Below are 17,855 nucleotides of genomic sequence, written 5' to 3'. Positions count from 1 at the left end.
CCCAGGGCCCACCTTTTTCCTATCGAAAGTGCATTGATATAAGTTATAGTCTATCAGAAAAGTTAAAATTTAGAATCAAAATGAGCATTTCAATAATTTCTGTGAAAATACAGACAGAACTGATAAAATTCACATAGAATTTTTTTTTATTATTTTTTTGAACAGTATTTTATGACCAAAAGCAGTTCCATCAGAACATTTTCAGCCACTTCTGCCTAACAAAACTAATTAGTCTGATCTTCTGCATAACAAAGCTCAAAGACTTCCACATAAATATTTGCAAAAAGATCCATGTGAGTCTAGAGTATAAAGGCATTGTATTTAATGTTAGAGGTCAAGTGATGAAAAAAATCAGCTATAGGTCTGATAAGGTGTTAAAATAATTTATTGTCATTGGCTTCAAAATGTGTACTTTGTTTCAGATTGAAACTTCCTATCATCTGATTCCAGTCCACTGAATCTTGTTATGCTTTTGTTACTAATTATTGAGCCTTTTAGAATGACATATCATGTTCCCCTTGGTGTTTGGGACCCCATGAAAAAGTGTTTTCCCTTCCCATCTTTTCTTCCCCCCCCTCCCCCCCTTTACCCAGATACTTCTAGTTTTCACAGAACTAGATATGTTGATGTTACAAAGTATATTTTCTCCAGTATCTTTGTAAGTCCCACATTTATAACATTTCAGAAAAAGACATTTGCTGTTTGGTTTCTTTTATTAAAAAAAAAAAAAAAAGTTTTGTATTACTCTAGCTTGTACAGCAAATCCAGGGACTGAATTTAATCTTTGCATTGTTATCATTTGTAACAGCTCATATTAAGGCTTCATGATATCTAGTGGAAACAACTCCATATGGATTTTATTACATTCTTCAGTTAGGTTAAATGACCTGAAATTATGCAGGCATTTTGCCACTGATCTATTATCCAGAAGTAAAAACAAAGGTGGGGGGAGAGTGCAAATAAATAAAACCTAAGACTGACTTGAACAGGAAGCAGTTTGTTGGCAAGTGTGTAATGACCAGTTGGTTTACAGGCATAAGAAACACCTCTTTTGGCATATACAGTAGAATTACTGAATAGAAAGTATCAGAGGGATTGAATTAATTTCTTTATCTAATATTAATAAATTCTTTCTGCTAAACTCCCACTCCAGCATCAAAACACTGGCCTGAAAAAACTTCTTGTTCACTGTTGACAGATACTAGCTGTCCTTTATGTCTACAGCTCCTCTATTCTTCCAGATATAATCTGATATGCCTTTTGTCTTTGTAAATTGTACACTTCCGACTCAGGACAGAGAGGGGTACTAGAAAAAGAATATTAATGAAATGATAGTGTTTCCATACATGTGTAAAATTATTTCTGAAAATTGATGTAAGCAGGCTGCATAGTATGATGTCCAACAGTTTTCTGTATGAGGAGCCTTTTGTGGAACAAGAAAAGGCCAGGGGCAATATACATATGTGGACTCAAGAAAAACAAGAGAATCCTACCTTAAAATGCAAAATTCTGATTTATCTTTTGGGGAAACAGTATTATTCTTAATGTGAAAACAGATACCACTGATCTGGTGCACAATTCCTTTCCCAGCTTTCCCTTTTTGGTGCCCTGCTCTTCTCCCTCCTTTGCCTAACTTAGGCTTTTCTGACTGCACTTCTATATACAAATGTGTTACTGGCCCTATGCTCGTGCACTTGAATGGTTGTAACAACTAGATATACAGTTTTGTCCACTTTAAGCACTACAGCATGCAAACATCACAAAATGGAACCTTAGAGATCAGTTATATTTGGCTACTTGATAATTAGTGGGCTGAATTAGTAGATGTGATATTTTTAGAATAAATCATTTATATACTGAACACTATGGTGAAAAATAAATAGTTCTGTTTTCTGTATTAATAAATATGTTGGAATGAAGTAGTATCTACTAACTGTTTTATTTAATTTTAGTTTACTTGAGCACAGAATTTTAGAAATGGAAGAAAGGCATAAAGAGGAGCTGGACACTTTGAAGGAGGAAAAAGAGAACCTACAAAGCTTGGTCACACGACAAAGCTACATAATCCAGGAACTAGAGAAGCAGTTAAACAAGGCAACAAGCAATAACAGTGTCCTGCAGAAACAGCAGCTTGAACTGATGGATACAGTTCACACTCTGATCACCCTCTGTTCCAAGGAAGGAGGTAAGAAAGCAGCATTATAAAACATTAGAAGTACTAGGAAATTTATTCTGAAGTAAGTCCTGAATTTTTGGAAAGGCAGAACTTAATGAGCTTATTCCAAGAAAGAAAAAGACATTATAATTGAGGACAAAAGAGCTGATGAGAACCCACAAATCAAATAAGGTTCAGACAGTGCTGAGGCCAATCCTTGTACTAACAGCCATATTTGATTTTCTGAATTCAATATCATTGAGTTGTTATAACTTGACTGTAGCTGATGTAGGCCATAATTCCATTGACTTCATGTTAGCAATACTGATTTGTTCCTCTGAGCATGTCTTCTTCTGCTGGGAGTAATCCAACCAGCTGTGGATATTAACTTTATAGAAGCCAATATCTAATTTAGTCTAGACTTCCTTTACAATCATTGGAGAGAACGGGGTACTAAACAAAGGAAAGTAGCCCAGAACTTTATACATATATATGGGTTATAACATTGATGAACTTGGATGTAGGCACTTATGGTGCTGTAGACAACCAAAAGAAGAATCTCTTCTCTTGAATAATATTTTATTTATAATAAAGGACCAATTTTCTTCCTTCTGCCTTGCTGGATTTTGTTTATTTCTGGGTGCATTAGAGATACTACAAGCACAAAAGATGGAAATAACATCCTTTGAAAGAAGGGGTTGACAAAGACTCTAGGACAATTCTCCTCAAGTCTGTCTGTCTTAGTAAACAGATTTCTTACAGAGACTGAGTAAGAAATTCAGGTAGAATTTCAATTTTCAAATGTTACAGACACTGCAGAATGTCTCTGGAAAGAAATTCCTTTCATCAGAACCAAAGGGAGATGGGTGAATGGAGACCACTTTAAAGGACACAAATGGGCCACTGGAAAGAACAAATCAGTAACTACAAAAACCAAGGCAAAGTCATACAGAAGAGAGGGAAGAAGAAACGTAAGGGAGAATATAAGAAAAAAGGCATGTGCTAAGAAAAACAGCTAAAAGATTAACAGCTGTGCCTGGTATAGCATGCAAAGGGTTAAAAATACTGGGAGAAAGAAAGTTGAGGAAATAAAATAATATCCATCTGGGAAGAAGCCATTAAAACTCTTCTGAGAAAGGGTACAGGGTAAACTTAGAGGCAGACTGTACCTGTGCAAGTTGTGCCAGTCATTCAGTGAGCGTGGAAAGAGGTCTATGTGAGGTTAAGTACCAGCAGTCAGAAGAGCCCAGCATATTTGCTCATTGCAATTCTAGAGCTCTAAGTGCCATAAATTATCTAAAAACCAAAAAGAAAACAAACAAACAAAAACCCCAAGCAACAACCCTGTCCCCCCAGTAAAAACCTTGTCACCTGTATCATTATTCAGTACTCTGTTTAAGAGGCAGAAGACATATTAGATCATTCAAACTATTCAGCTCAAGGCAGTGTGAGTTTGCTCTCTACTATATATTCCCATGCAACTTGTGTGGCTTAAATCTAAACTGCTCCAGTGACAAGGATTAGATCTCTTCCTTTGGAAGTGTTGCATGCTTGGGCCTGTGTTGATAGACTTTTTTTTAAAAAAAAACTTTTTTTCGCTCTCATGTTCATTCTAAATGTTCCCTTCTGCTTACTCTGTTATATAGTTCCCCAGCATTTTGAATTAAATAACATCCGTCATAGTAGGCTGTTCTCATATCAGTAGAGAAACATTGTGATGCAATGCAAATCCTTTATTATGTTTTCTGGTCTTTTGGCAAAGAAACCTGGCAAAGCTGTGTTCAGAGTGTTCTAATAGAGCTCCGGAGTACTTTAAAATTAATATCAAAATGAAAGATATATTATTCTCATATAGAGATATACTGCAAGTTCTTTTTAAGGTTAGAAAGATTTTCTAACAATTTTGAATTTGAGTCAAAGAGAAAAAAAAACAAAAACCACAAACTAACCAACATTTTTCCTAAACATAGTTTCCTCAGCTGCTTCTTATAAAAACTTTGAGTAAGGATTACAGAAGTGGATGTTTCAAATTGGGCTCCTGGGTACAAATTCAGGTGCCTGAAAACGTGAATTTTCAGCAGTTCTTTTACTTCTGAGGAACTGTGGAAATAAAAGATGCCCAGCACAGTGAAATGCATAAATATAATTTTCATAGCCTAACTCAAACCCTTGATTTTGAACTTCATTACCTTTTGTGTATTAACATGTTCAGAATTTTCCTTGGATACCTTTTTTATTTAAAAAGAATAATTTAAAGAGAAATAATTGCAGAAATGTTTCCACTTACTGTCTGTTTAAGTCTAGCTGACCAACATTTTTGGTAAGTACATTCACAGCTGAAAAAGGAGCCAGACAGTTTAAGTTAAAATAATAATATTATCCTGGAGCACAAGACCACTCTAATGAAGGCTGAATACTAAAGCATTTGGTTGTACCAAAAATTAATACCAGCTTCAGTCTGTGCGAATATATGTTGAAGATGGAAAAATATGCATGCTGGGAAGTACCACTGGAGCTACTCTAAATTCACACAAAAATATGAAGTTTAGATAGTCTTACACAAGTATTTCTGTGCACTAATGCTCAAAACATAAAATATACTGTGAGAACTGGTGTTTATTGGGAGATAGAGAATAACAAAATGTGATACATAAATCAGTGACACTCCTTCTGTCTTATACTTTGGTAAATCTCAGTCATCTAATTTCATAAGGGATATAACAGAAATGGAAATGGTCCAGGAAAGAATAGGACAATGGAAATAATTAGAGACATGGAACGATTTCCATATGAGGAGAGAGAGCTGTAACATACAGAACTATTAGATGGGAAAGAAGGTATGTGGTATGCTGTTATGGAAGTATACAGAATAACTAATGGTAGGGAGAAAAGGAACAGCCAGTAAAATTGTGAGATGTTTTCTGTTGATAAAAGAGAGTATTTGATTAAGTTAAGTAGAGGTTGCTAGATATCATTGAGATTGATAATGATTTTTGAATTTTGAATTTGAAGTGATTTTGATTTTGAATAGTAGACGATGGGTCCCCTTAAAAACTTCAGGCTTTCAACTAGGGACACTCATCATTGAAAGGAAGCACAACCTAAGCAAGGCATCAAATCTAGAAGGACAGATTGTCAAAGATGAGTAACTTCCTAAGGATGAATACAGAAGTTGAGAGGAATTACAAAGTATGTCTAAATCCTGTGGTTATTTTGAGAATAGCTTTAAGTACCTTTGTTGGTTTTTCAACCATAAATTAAAAATGTAAGTCCATATATTTTATATTATATGTATGCGTATATATTTTAAAAACTATTATCTGTATCAAGAAACCTAAAAATCTGCCCCAGGATACGTCACAGACAGGAAAATTATCTTCTTCCTTGAATAAGTCATAGTATTCAGGATTTTCCAATTTGTGAAACTGAAATTAGTATTTTATAACTATTTTTTATAAAATAATAATAATACAGCTAAACAACTTCATTTGAAACCAAGCTGGTGATAACCATTGCTTTTTGATTACAAAACATGAGATAAATTTCCTCCAGTAATGCCATAATCATATCAGAAAAATTATTTTTATGTTAATTTAAATAAGTTGGGAAACTTTCAGAAGTTTGCCTGCTAGGAGCCTGTGAATAATATAGCTGAACAGTGTAGAGATAGAGGGCTGAACAGAAACTGCTTTTGTTTGGTTTTACACTCTGAGAAGCTTAGCTAACATAGTCCCTAGTACTAGATGATAACCCTAAAAAATCTGCTTTGTACTTCCACCCTGGCTAGACAAACTTTAGGAGGATTTCTGAAAGATATAAAGGCAAATGAGGAAGAGAGAAAAAAGTAAAAGCCACACAAAGGATAAATCTTTAAAATATAGATGGACCTAAATACAAAATCCAGATCTCACTTTCAGTGTCAGTTTTGGTACAGACCAGTTTTGGGATGGGGACCACCTGTAAAACTTGGAATTGTTTGTGAGTTTGGCTTCCAAAATACCACCCACCTCTGTCCCAGTGTGAGTGATTCCAGGATTTCAGTTGCTTGTAATCCTTAAAATAGACTCTCTAATAGGCCACAAAGCCTACAGAGAGTCAAATATATCCAGGATACCATGGGGAGTCACATGTCTCCATTTTGGCCTGTGTCTATGGCTAAATAGATTTGTCACTTTGTCTAAGTATTTTTTAGGCAGGGGCAACAACATGGGCAGCAGCTGCCAATAAATTTCTATGACAGAATTTCTAAAAAAGCAGCACTTTCAGACACTAGTCTTCTAAATGAAATGATTGTTCAGTACAGTGAAAATTTAAAGTAACTTTTAATGATTAAGTAATCTCCAAATTCAAATATAGATAAATGCTTGAAACTTTTACTTTTCCCCAACAAAAGATGGAGACATAGAAACATTGAGGTGAAGACTTAATTAATCACCATAGAGATATTGCATGACTATCTCCAAGACTGTAGAAGTCCTTCACCTGGAGCAGGTAAGAGTTGGATAGGGATCACATTGTTCTTTGCAGAGGTCATCAAAGATTTTGTGATTATTGTTTTCTTTAAAGTGTTCATTCCTCATACTACTTTGAGTATTATTTGTCTGAGGATGGATAAAGCATTTTGGCACATAGCTGCCACTGATGAACAATAAATCTGTAACACAGTAAATAGTTTAAATGACAGACTGTCTAAGCTTCCACATCAGAAAAATTACTTATGAAAAGGATATGCAGTGCTAAGTAGAGAGTCATGCAAATATTACTCAAAAAAAAACCCCAAACCCAACCCAAACCCAAAACAAAACAAGGAATACACTACAAATTATGTTTAGCAATAGATAATATCACCATCAAAGAAGTGTATATAAGTTCAAACCAAGTAATTCAGAAATTGTATTGGTCCAGTGGGAAATTATGTTTAAAGCCAAACACCACAGAACATGTCCAGTCAAAAGTCACATATATTTTCAAATACATTGTCTTTTTATTCCAGTATAAGAAAATAGATCTAGACTGTCTATTGTGCTAACATTAATTTGCATAACTTAGGATAGCTGCTCAGGTACTCCTACCCACAGGATAAGGGAATGTAAAAATTCAATGGGAAAGTATATTTAACCATAAACTTATTTTCTTTTTCCTGTTTTTTATGTTTTCTGTCAGACTGCATAATAATATAACTTGTTAAAATGTTTGGTCTAAACTTAGATGCTTCAGAGAACTAATGGAACAGTAGAGAAAGTTTTGTCATGGATCTGGTTTTGTGACCTCCTAGTAGGAGACAAATGAAGCATTAGCCTCCTCTTGAATGCTGACAAGAAGCTAAGCTTAATTCTCAAAATAATACACATATATGCTAGGAATTTACCTCCCCAGAAGTGCCTATTGAGTTCATGAAGTAAATAACATGGTTATTGGGTCTGGCATTTCTGAAAAGGTACCAATCTCCTGGTTTATGGGTAGTTTTCATGTTTTAGAAAATTATGCAGGAAAAGTATGTATGTCCAAAAATTTATTTGAATGGAATTTATGCTTTAAAAAGGCATAGCAATTAATTTATTCAAAATATTAAACAGTAAGTAGTCCATTCCACTTCTTAAACCACAGTTGTTATGATGTTAAAATTTATGCTGAAGTGAGGAGAGTGAGAATAGAATGAGAACTTCAAAGAAATGACCCGAAGGTTACAGGCACAGGGGAAACTCCATTGACATAATCAGAATTACCTCAGCAGTGATGCTGGTCTACTTCATTAGAAAGACTTCAAAGACACCTTATACAATACAAGCTAGTATTTAAAAAAAAAAAACAAAAAACAACCAAAACCCCAAAACCTTCCACTGGAAATCCCAGGATAGAATAACAGATTCAGGTGTTCTGAAAGGTAATTTTAGTGTTTGGACTGTGTTCAGCAAGGCAAATTTTCTATATTATATTGATTCAGCCATGTATTGGAATACAATAACATGGATATTTAAATCTGATAGATTATAGACAGTCATGTAGAAGACTAAGGTTGTATGACACAGTTCTTGGTCATTTTTCTTCTGTGCTTGGAAAGAATAATACAGTGTTGATGTAGAGTCCTGGACTTTCTTTAGAGTCAAGAAAAGCACTTTTGTCAAGTGAGTTTTCTTAGGATGAGGTGAATTGCGTCTGCAAGTACCTTTTTTCTCCATATTATCTGTTAAGGGGTGATGATATTAGTGCTGCTATTTATATGATCAGTATCTACATTGGGACAGATTAATTTTATATTCTTGTTTTCTAAAACTAAATAATTAACAATATTAATTCCAAATCATCATGATGTGTAAATAAAAGTATTTTCATACCTTACTCAGGCAAGTATACTTAATTTCCAAGTTATGCTGTATAATTAAATGCAACAAAGTGTATTAAGTAGGATCAAGCCAGGCAGGCTGTGATTTATTAGAGGTTCAGCACTGAAATAAGTCAATTTGGATGTGCAGCATTTGAAATTTATGCCAGTGGGAAAATATTTAAATTCTTCAAAACAGAATTGCGGATTCCCATATTTTATCCCTATTAACTTGTTGATGGTCACAGCAGGAGGTCAGTATTTATTAGTACTGAAAAATGAATAATTTAAGTACATATTTTTACATTTAAGTTCTTGATTGTTAATATCGAAATCAATTACCTGCCCTCATTCCTAAAGTATATGTCAGTGCCAAATCCCTCTTCACTCTGCTTTGTGAAAATGGTATTGTTCACTCACACCAAAGATATTACAGGGAATATCAGCATACATAAACCAAGTAACAACACTGTTGGTGTCACCCAAATGGCTTGTTAGTGAAAAATTTCTTTGTATGCATACCATTCTTCAGCTGGAAACCCTAAATGCACATTAGGGTGCCTGCATGGAAAATTATAAATCAATTAAAAAAATATGGACACTAGAAATATTAAACAAAGCCACTGGCTTAATCTCTCTTGTAGCAGTTCATGAAAGACTTCTTTAGTTCTCATCACAGTGAATGGCTGGTTACTCACAAAATTGCTGTCTCAAGCAGAAACTCTTAAGGAACTATATTGCAGCTGGATAATTAAGTGCCTTTATCTCTTTGTAAATGGGCCATAAGGCATTCTATTTCAGCTCACTAATGAGGACCACTTTATGGTATTCCTAAATGATGTCTTTCAAATGCACAGTGAATCGAAGTATTATTGTTGTTACCAGTCACTAAGACTGGATTTATTGGGAAACAAACTTGATAACTGTTGATAATTTATTAGGTAGTAAATAATTATGCCCTTGAGAGGATGAAAGCTTACTATGTTAATGTCGTTTTCCAAGACTGAGTCGATTCCTGCAGCACTACAGGAGGGAAATTCTGTTTTAAATGATTTATTTAATAAGTAGTTGGATAGCTTGAGTGCTCTTGCTATGCAATTGTTTGCCTTTCTTACTTCAGACTCTTAGAGGGTATGTGGGAAAGAAAAGTAATATTCTGTTAGCTGCTAAAACATTTCTGTAAATGTTAATGCGAGGCATCTAATTGGTTACACCTTTTCTCTTTCCTCCCCACCTTAAAAATATGGATCTGAAATTCTTGTATGTAATGAACCTTAGTGTTCCTAATGAATCTGAGAATGGATGAGTTCCTAGGCTGGTAGAATCATCGTAGCCCTACTAACTGCATTTCACCACGGCCTGGTAGTTATGCTGGACTGTATTTAAGAGAGGTTTGCACATCCATTTGGGCCTCCCACATGCAGTAATTTGTATGCATGCAGCCGTGAAGGGCTGGGGGTTGATGGCAAAAAGGCTATTTTTGCTTTTGTCATTGCTGCTTGGAAGAAAATCCTTCCACTTCTCCACCCAGTCCAGTGATTGTAGGGTCACAGGCTGAATCAGATCATTGAGCTGATTCCAGTGGAATAGTAAATGTGTAGCAAAGAAACAAACCAACAACAACAATAACAAAACAAGCAAGCAAGCAAACAAAACCCCCAAGCCTGCTTCCCCTTTTCCCCCCGTACACCAAACCAAAACACTTTCTGCCAGATCTCCTGTTAGTTGATTATTCTGTGACTATGGAGGCAGTCTACAACTAACAGAAATTAGAAGAGCAGCACAGCTCCTTTAAGTGACACCCTGCCATTGCACTGGGTTTTGGATTATGACTAAGTGCTCCCTTAGACTTTAAAAATGTGTGAGTATATGTATATTTACTTATACTGTCATAAACTCTGAACTCTTAAATGAAGGCCAGCATTTTCCATTCTAATAATTCAGCAGATAAGCATGCCTAAGGAAGGAATTCTAGAGTTCTATTTTCTCCCACCTTCTAAAATACCCATGTAAGTTCAAGGTAAGGTCCCAAGGAAATCTTGAGTGAAAGACACAGGAGGGGGTACTTGCCTATCAATGGTCAAAATGAAAACAGTGTTTTATAAATTATTACAAAGGAACAGAAAGGAAATCACAAAAAAACTGTACCACAGTATAATTCATGATTTGCTCAAATACTGTATAAAATATGTGCTCAAATACTGTCTCAAAAAAACCCCAACTCCAAAACAAAAAAAGATGGAAAAAGCTACAAAGACAGATGATCAAAGATGTGAAATAACATTCATTAATCATATCAGAGATACCTCAGGCACTGTAAAAGATAATAGGAGGAGAATGCAGTAGAAATCATAGGTGGCTTGTAGAGTACGGATGCAGAATTACTGACACTTTCAGCTAAGAATGAAGGGTCACGAGCTGAAATACACTGGTTAAAAGCTAACAATGGGAGATCATCCTTCACATGGTATGTGTATGGAGTTCCTTGGTATGGGACACTATGAATGATTAAAATTTGTGTGGCTTCAAAAAAGCAACTGGAGAAATTCATGGAAGAAAATTCTTTCAAAGCCTATTAAATATACAGACATTCTATCCGGCAGAGGAAGTGCCTATGCTGTGAATTCCTGGATATGCTTGCCTGCTCTTATGCCGTTCTCCAGTCATCTGCTTTGGACATCTGTTCCTACTGAAGACTGTTTTTTGGGGCCAGGTGTTAGCCCAGCCCTTGCAACACCTTAGGGTCCTCCTGGGGAAGGAAAGGCCTAAAGGAAAAAGAAAATAAGGAGAAAATTTACGAGCATGCAAGCAAAGGAGAAACCAGAAGAACATTGAGGGTTAAAAGATCAAGTCTGATGAGGAAGCCCCATGACTTCTATGGCCTCTGATGCTGGAGACAGGACACTGGAGAGGATGGAGTGACAATGTAACCTGGTATAGCCACTCTCATAACTTCATTTGGGATTAATGGGAGCCTTGACAATAAAGTTTTATAAACTAGAATCTGCAAATTTATAATCTATAAACTTGATTATGGAGCAATAGTTCCCAGAACAGAAAAATTTTATTCCAGTATGTCAAAATGAACTTTTTTTTTCCAGTTTGCCTTTGCCCAGCTCTTTTTGGCAGGTTCAAAGCAATCTCACAAGGAAATATTACCTTGAAAAGCATTTTGGTGAATACATACTTGGCTGGAAGAAAACGATATGTCCGAACTCTAGTCCTAAACTTTCACCCACCTCCCTAAGAAACAAATGTGAATACACAAGCATGTACAAACAAAGACTTATCTGAGAAGACTGCTGGGGTCCAAGATATCCAGATACAGCTTTCATATTAATATCCCCTCCGCCTCCTTTTTTTTAAGATCATATTCAGACTTTCTGGAGATGAAAATAAAACATAGTGTTAATACAGGAGGAGATAAAGTTGACGTTGGAGAAAGTTTTAAATCAGGTGGTGGTAGTTTGTCTTTATAATAATTTAGAATTGGGTACTAAGTGCATATAAGTTCACATTTAAAACTTTTACTTAATTAGATAGATGCATTAAAAGTTCGCAATGTTTTATCAATAACAAGTAACTGCAATATTTTTTAATTTAATACATATCAATGGAATGTAATTTTCATATTGGCTATATTGGGTGACGGTGGTAGCTTTAATAATCAGAAATACTTTTTGGAAAGGAAAAACACATAGCATGTATACCTGAACAAACTAGAATCCAGAAAATGTGCTTTTCAAGTCCTTTTTGACAGAGACACAAATGTACTCTTACATGACTATCATTTTAGTTTGTAGAGAGCACTGTGGTTACCTGGAGAGCACATCTGACTGGAACTTAGCCTCCAGGTTTGTGCCTTTCCCTGTGGTTTGTGTGACATTTGCAGCACAACTGTGTTGTCACAGGGTTGTCTTGTTGCAGGAAATAGCTGGATGTCACAGCCAGCTATTAGGTTGCAGTTTAATGTTTGTTCTCCAGTGGAGGCTGGTATATGCAATACTAGGCCACTGAAACAACAGACTATACCTCTGGCTGTAAATCAGCAAAAACTGAGTGGCTGTAACTCTTTGCATATTTTTTCTCCTCAAAACAAAAATAATCTTCACCCTTTCTCTGTCAGATATGTTTGTGGTTCCTGCTGCTAAGTCTGGGAACATATATACATGTGTGGGCCATGTTCCAGGCCTCCTCACTGGGGATATTTGACTGACATCCTTTTGATAACATTAGCAAACTGTTCCTGATTTGATTCTTTGCGAGCTAGGCGCTATTTGCCATCATAATTGAAACTGTGGTGGTGCACAGCAGCTGCACCCAACTGGTTAGAAAGAGGTCAGATACAGGGTCTCCTATAGAAATAGAGGATTCCCCACCATGTGTCTGGAACCATGACAAGATCAAGGGGAAATTTATTTGCAGTCTGGATCTAGACAAAAACTGCCATTTGGTAGTCCTTGAATGAACCTGTCCTGGAATGCTACAGCTGTAGGTAAAAACCATCAATTTATAACATTGTCCTTTTTGATTTTTTATAAACTGCTCATCCACAGACAGAAATTTTCACCTCAGATGCTTTTGACAGAGCAGCTAAAATTTATGTCAATTATATCTCCCAATAAGATATGGAGAGAGACTTTTCCTTTCTGGCTTCAAAAGCATGAAGAATTTTTTAAAATGTCTTCTGGTATATATAGTGATTATTAAGTCCTATAAGAAAATTAGATTCATGTAAATAAAACATTAAAACAATGAAAATGTAATAGTTCACTAAGGCACTACAGAAATGTCTGCATATCTGTCCGAATAAGTCACTATCATGCAAAATAACCAACAGCTGCCTTTCATTTGCTGGCAGTATCACTAAAGGACAGAAGATTGTAGTGATTAACTCAGTCTCAACTGATTTCACAAACATGGCAGTTCAGATCTTAAATAATTTAGTAGATATGAATGTGATTTTATTGATTCAGTCAACATAATGAACTGCAGTTTAACATTCTTTATTGCTTACAGACAAACTGCACTTTTTGTTCACCAAATATCTGACAGAGACTTGAAAAGCAATGAGAAAACTGCTTCATTTTCTCAAAAACAATCAGAAATCTCAATTTAAAAAATCAAGTATATTTTTAATTTTTTTTTTCTAGTAGAGATGGGATTAGATAATTTTCATACAGCTGGGAAAAAAAGATAGATATTGTATATTTTAAATTTTGTATTCCTAGAGGAGAACTTTAGATTACTAAATATTTCAGAAGCTATTTATTCCTAGTAGTCAGTTTGTATTTCTTTACACCTGGGCAGAAAAGCAGGCATCCTTCATTTGTGATAGCTGTTAGGAACTAGTAAACTCATTTACTATTGACTTATTTTCATAACTGATAGCATAAAAATAGTCTCACCCTACACAGAGGCACACACAATTAACAATCAGTTAAGGGATTTCCCTGACTATTGTTTTAGGAAAAGGCCCTATATATCTGAGCTCTCTCACTTGCGAGTGCCAGTAACCCTTTCTAAGAAAACTGAAAAGGCTACAACCTCAGGTACTGACCCAGATTTCTACTGAAGGTGAATACCCTGTTAGTAGAGGCAGCAGAACAGCTGCTTAGCCCTGGCAGTTCGCAGCCTACAGGTTAGCTGAAACCTCAGTGATTTGGGTTCCTGTTCCTCCATGGGGCTGCAGAGCAGTTGCACTGCCAGGGCTGTTGCCTCTACATGGGAGCAGCCATCTGACAGAGCTCTGGGCAGTTATGGATGGTACCAGCTGTATTGCCTGGACTCAAATCATCATTTAGGGCATTGAGGAAAAGAAACAGCTGAAAGACTGATAACTGACAGAAATAATTCATCAAGTAGGGAAACACAGGTAGCGTAACCCAAGGAGAAAGTTACTGAGCTAAAAATTAACCAAGAGACTTTCGGAAAGTGCAGTGAAAGAAGTTATTTCTTTTGCTAATTATTCTTCCGTTCAGGAAAGCAGGATTTTCCACATAGGCATCATTGCTTCAAAGGAGCATGACTTCATCACCAGTTTGGACCCTCCAGAGGTCCAAATTTTGGCTAAGCATTCAGGTTTAAAAATGGTAAAATTATTTTGCTTGACGTAGACTTATCTTCTTCTTCAGGTACATAAAACATTGGCGTAAGTATTGTATTTGAAAATAGCTAAACTAACATTAGAAATCTGTGTAAAGTCAATTAAGATCTTGAAGCTGAACAAAGAAATGTAAAGGCTACGTATTTTGTTTTAGAACTACTTTCTTTGAGCCTTGTTACTTTTTCTAAAATTTGTTTACACATCTACCATGTGTGAGCCAATGCATCATTCAGGAACTTGACTTAATATATAAGGATTCAAGGTCTATGTAATGTTGTACAAAAAACAGTCTGGAGCTATAGTAGGTAGAAGTGGTTTGGAAATTGTATGGAATATTAACTTAGAAAAACAACAGCAAACCTTAGAAAAAACATATTTTACCCTAAAAGAACATTACCAGTAACATTCCTGAGTATTAATTTTCTGATAACTTTGGGCTGTTCTTGAAAATTACAGTCTGATGTATTAAGAAAAACTAACTTTGTGCTGGTCATGCATAATATACTGTGCTGCAATCTGTAATAGTTCAGCTCCTTCACAAGGAGATGAGCTTTTCTTCCAGTGGGAGCACTACCTCCTGAGAGAGGGATGAAAGGAACCCAAGGAAAGCCATCTTCTCCTGGCTACAGTGGTTCACTGAATAAAACCCACTGCTGCAAAAGAAGGGTATTGGGTTGCTTAGTCTACAGGAAATTAACACATCTGCTGCCTGTGATCTCAGGTGTTTCAGCTGTCTGATACTGAGAGGAAGGGTGGAAGGAACTGGGCATATCTATGGCATCTATCTGTCCTTGTCACCTTCATCTCTTACATCAACAGCAGTTTTAATGTGGTTTTTCATAGTCTTTAAGCATGAGGAAAAAATTTATTTCTAAGTATGCTTCTTAGAAATCCATCTCCTTAGAAAATTATTTTCAAATCTAATTCTAGTTACTCTGAAATTAAAATCTTACCTTGTTTAAAATTTAAATAATATGAACTTTAGGATATACTCATGGGGTTTTTTTCGTCTAACTTTCAGTTAAAAAGAAACCAAATTCAAATTTCCTTGATTGACTCTTAAGCAGTTATTTCCAAGTGGTTTTCAATCTGTGTATAATGGCTGAATAGAGGTGAGATAATCTCTCTACATAAAGATATTAAAATATAAGTACTTGAAGACTCAAGGAAATGAACACTCTGCCTCTGCACAACTAAATACATTTTTTAGACAGGAGAGACTGATGTCTGCAGTTGAAACAACAGCATTAGAGAAATTCAGGCCAGGAAGAATGGATCTAATCTAAAGCCCTCTGAAATCAATGAGAGGCTTTGCTTTAATTCCTCTAGGCTTTGGCTCCAGCCCCAAGTAATTATTCAAGTTGGACTTTGGCCACTGATGCTAACACCATCTGCTTACAGGAAAGTACTGTGAAATCTTTAATTAACACAAACTGTGAAGGCCTCAGTTCTATGTCTTATCTAAAAAATGGCACTTTTGAGAGTGCACTGTTGATGCGTACCTTGCTGAGGATCCCATTCCCTGCCATCTCATGGGAAAGTGTGTCATCTACTGCATTGCCAGCACTACCCTTTCCAAATGTGGTCAAGTGTCAAAGCCATTGATTTTCTAATTGAAGTTCACATGCAAGTATATGAACCAAGTTTAACTTTTATTGATGGTATTGGATAAAAATAATAAATATGCAGCAAATACATGGAAAGCGAGAAGTAAGGGGGTTTGGTTTGTCAAAATCAAATTTAAAAAGAACAAAATAAAACATGTAAAAAGGAAAAAAGAATATGATGTGTGTGTAAAATGCCTACCGAGAGAGCAGGATAGTCTTACAGTTCAGGATTGGATTTCTCATTATTTTTCTATTTTCACCTTTTCACAAAGTCACCAAGGTAAAACATTTAACCTTTCTCTTCCTCAGTTTCCCCACCTATGAAATGGTAATAATGCCAATTGAACTGGCAGGAATTTGCCATCCTAAAGTTCTGCTTTGAGGTATTCAAAAGGGAGATAGTATACCAAGCTACAAAGCTTTGGCATTGTTGCATACCATGTTATGGCCTGGATAGTCCCACATGCTGTGCAAGGCTGTTGCTTTTTTACACACCATTGTCGTTAAGCATCAGTTTTGCAGCACAGGCCACTTCATTGAGAGTGAATAAGGCGTAGTTCCTTTTGTACCTATAATGCACACTGTCAAGCCAAAAATGAAAAAGATGTGTCTGTCACCAGACGATGAGTGTGTCTGGAGGACTTAAATATTGTTTCCTTATTGTAGGGATTAATGAAGTGCTGGCCCGGGCCCTGCACAGCACTTAAGGACATGTTTAACTTTAAGAATCTGAGTAGGCTGATGGATTTCCAGGGGAATACTGATGTGCTTAAAGTATGTGTTGTTGGAATGAAATCATATCCTTCAATATCGTGTGGGGTCACACTACTTTTGTTTGTGAAAGTGAAGGAACACTCTCAGATGTTACTCCTTCTACAGGGAATCTCCTGGTTGTTCAAGATGGGGATCCTCAAACATCCTGCTCTCCTGATTTCTCAGTCCAGACTCATATATGTGGTCTGTCTGCAATATACAGGATCAAGATCTGCACTGGTGTTCTAACATAAATTGTTTTCCTGTTTTGAGCCAAAAATAAATTGAATAAATCATGACTCTAAACAACTGACTTCAGTAGCTCTGATTTTTCTTCTTCTTTCCACTAATTGTATCTAGCAACTTTTATATATCTAGACATGAAAATCATTAAATAATTCTCTGCCAAAAAAAAAAAATAAATTAAGCAAACAGCTCCCTTGCCCCAAGCCCCTAGGCTGCTCAAAAGGCAGTACCTCATGGAGGAAGGGCACAAGCTCTCTCCTTCCAGGGTTCTGCATTGCTGTCTTAGGTGAGCAGCAGTGTCAGATCACAACACTGAACAAATTTTCCACCTCCACATACCACCTCTGCGGCATTCTTTGGCAACTTTCCAGATACAGTTTGAGTCAGAGGCAACACCTGCAGCTGCACAGACCTTTGCACTCAGAAAGAATGCGCTGTGTTCACCTCACAGTAGGCAGGATGCTCTGTTTATCTACTTGCATCATGACTTCTGCTGGTGCCTACCTTGCCATCTCTCTGAAAGTTTCATACTAGTTCTTTAACAGAATTTACTAAATGTACCAACTGTGTAAGAACCATAGTACAGTTATTGCTGTGTATGTTTAAAAGGAATACAGTGTGCAGAAGTGGTCTTCCTTGATATAGGAATGCTTAAGATTGCTGTTG

At 36.1% G+C, this 17,855-nt stretch overlaps 1 protein-coding gene across 1 annotated transcript in view; it reads left to right on the top strand.

Annotated features, from left to right (window-relative positions):
- ANGPT1 (angiopoietin 1) overlaps positions 1–17,855 on the top strand; it is a 165,851-nt gene that overhangs the window by 86,994 nt on the left and 61,002 nt on the right. Inside the window, exon 4 of the mRNA XM_075023818.1 lies at positions 1,953–2,185. Within this exon, the coding sequence (XP_074879919.1) occupies positions 1,953–2,185 (233 nt within the window). The remainder of the gene's footprint in view (positions 1–1,952; positions 2,186–17,855) is intronic.

This window comes from Buteo buteo, chromosome 3, assembly GCF_964188355.1.
Source record: "Buteo buteo chromosome 3, bButBut1.hap1.1, whole genome shotgun sequence".
Lineage (NCBI taxonomy): Eukaryota > Metazoa > Chordata > Aves > Accipitriformes > Accipitridae > Buteo > Buteo buteo.
Note: the sequence above shows the minus strand (reverse complement) of the source record. Positions and strands in the feature narration are given on the sequence as shown.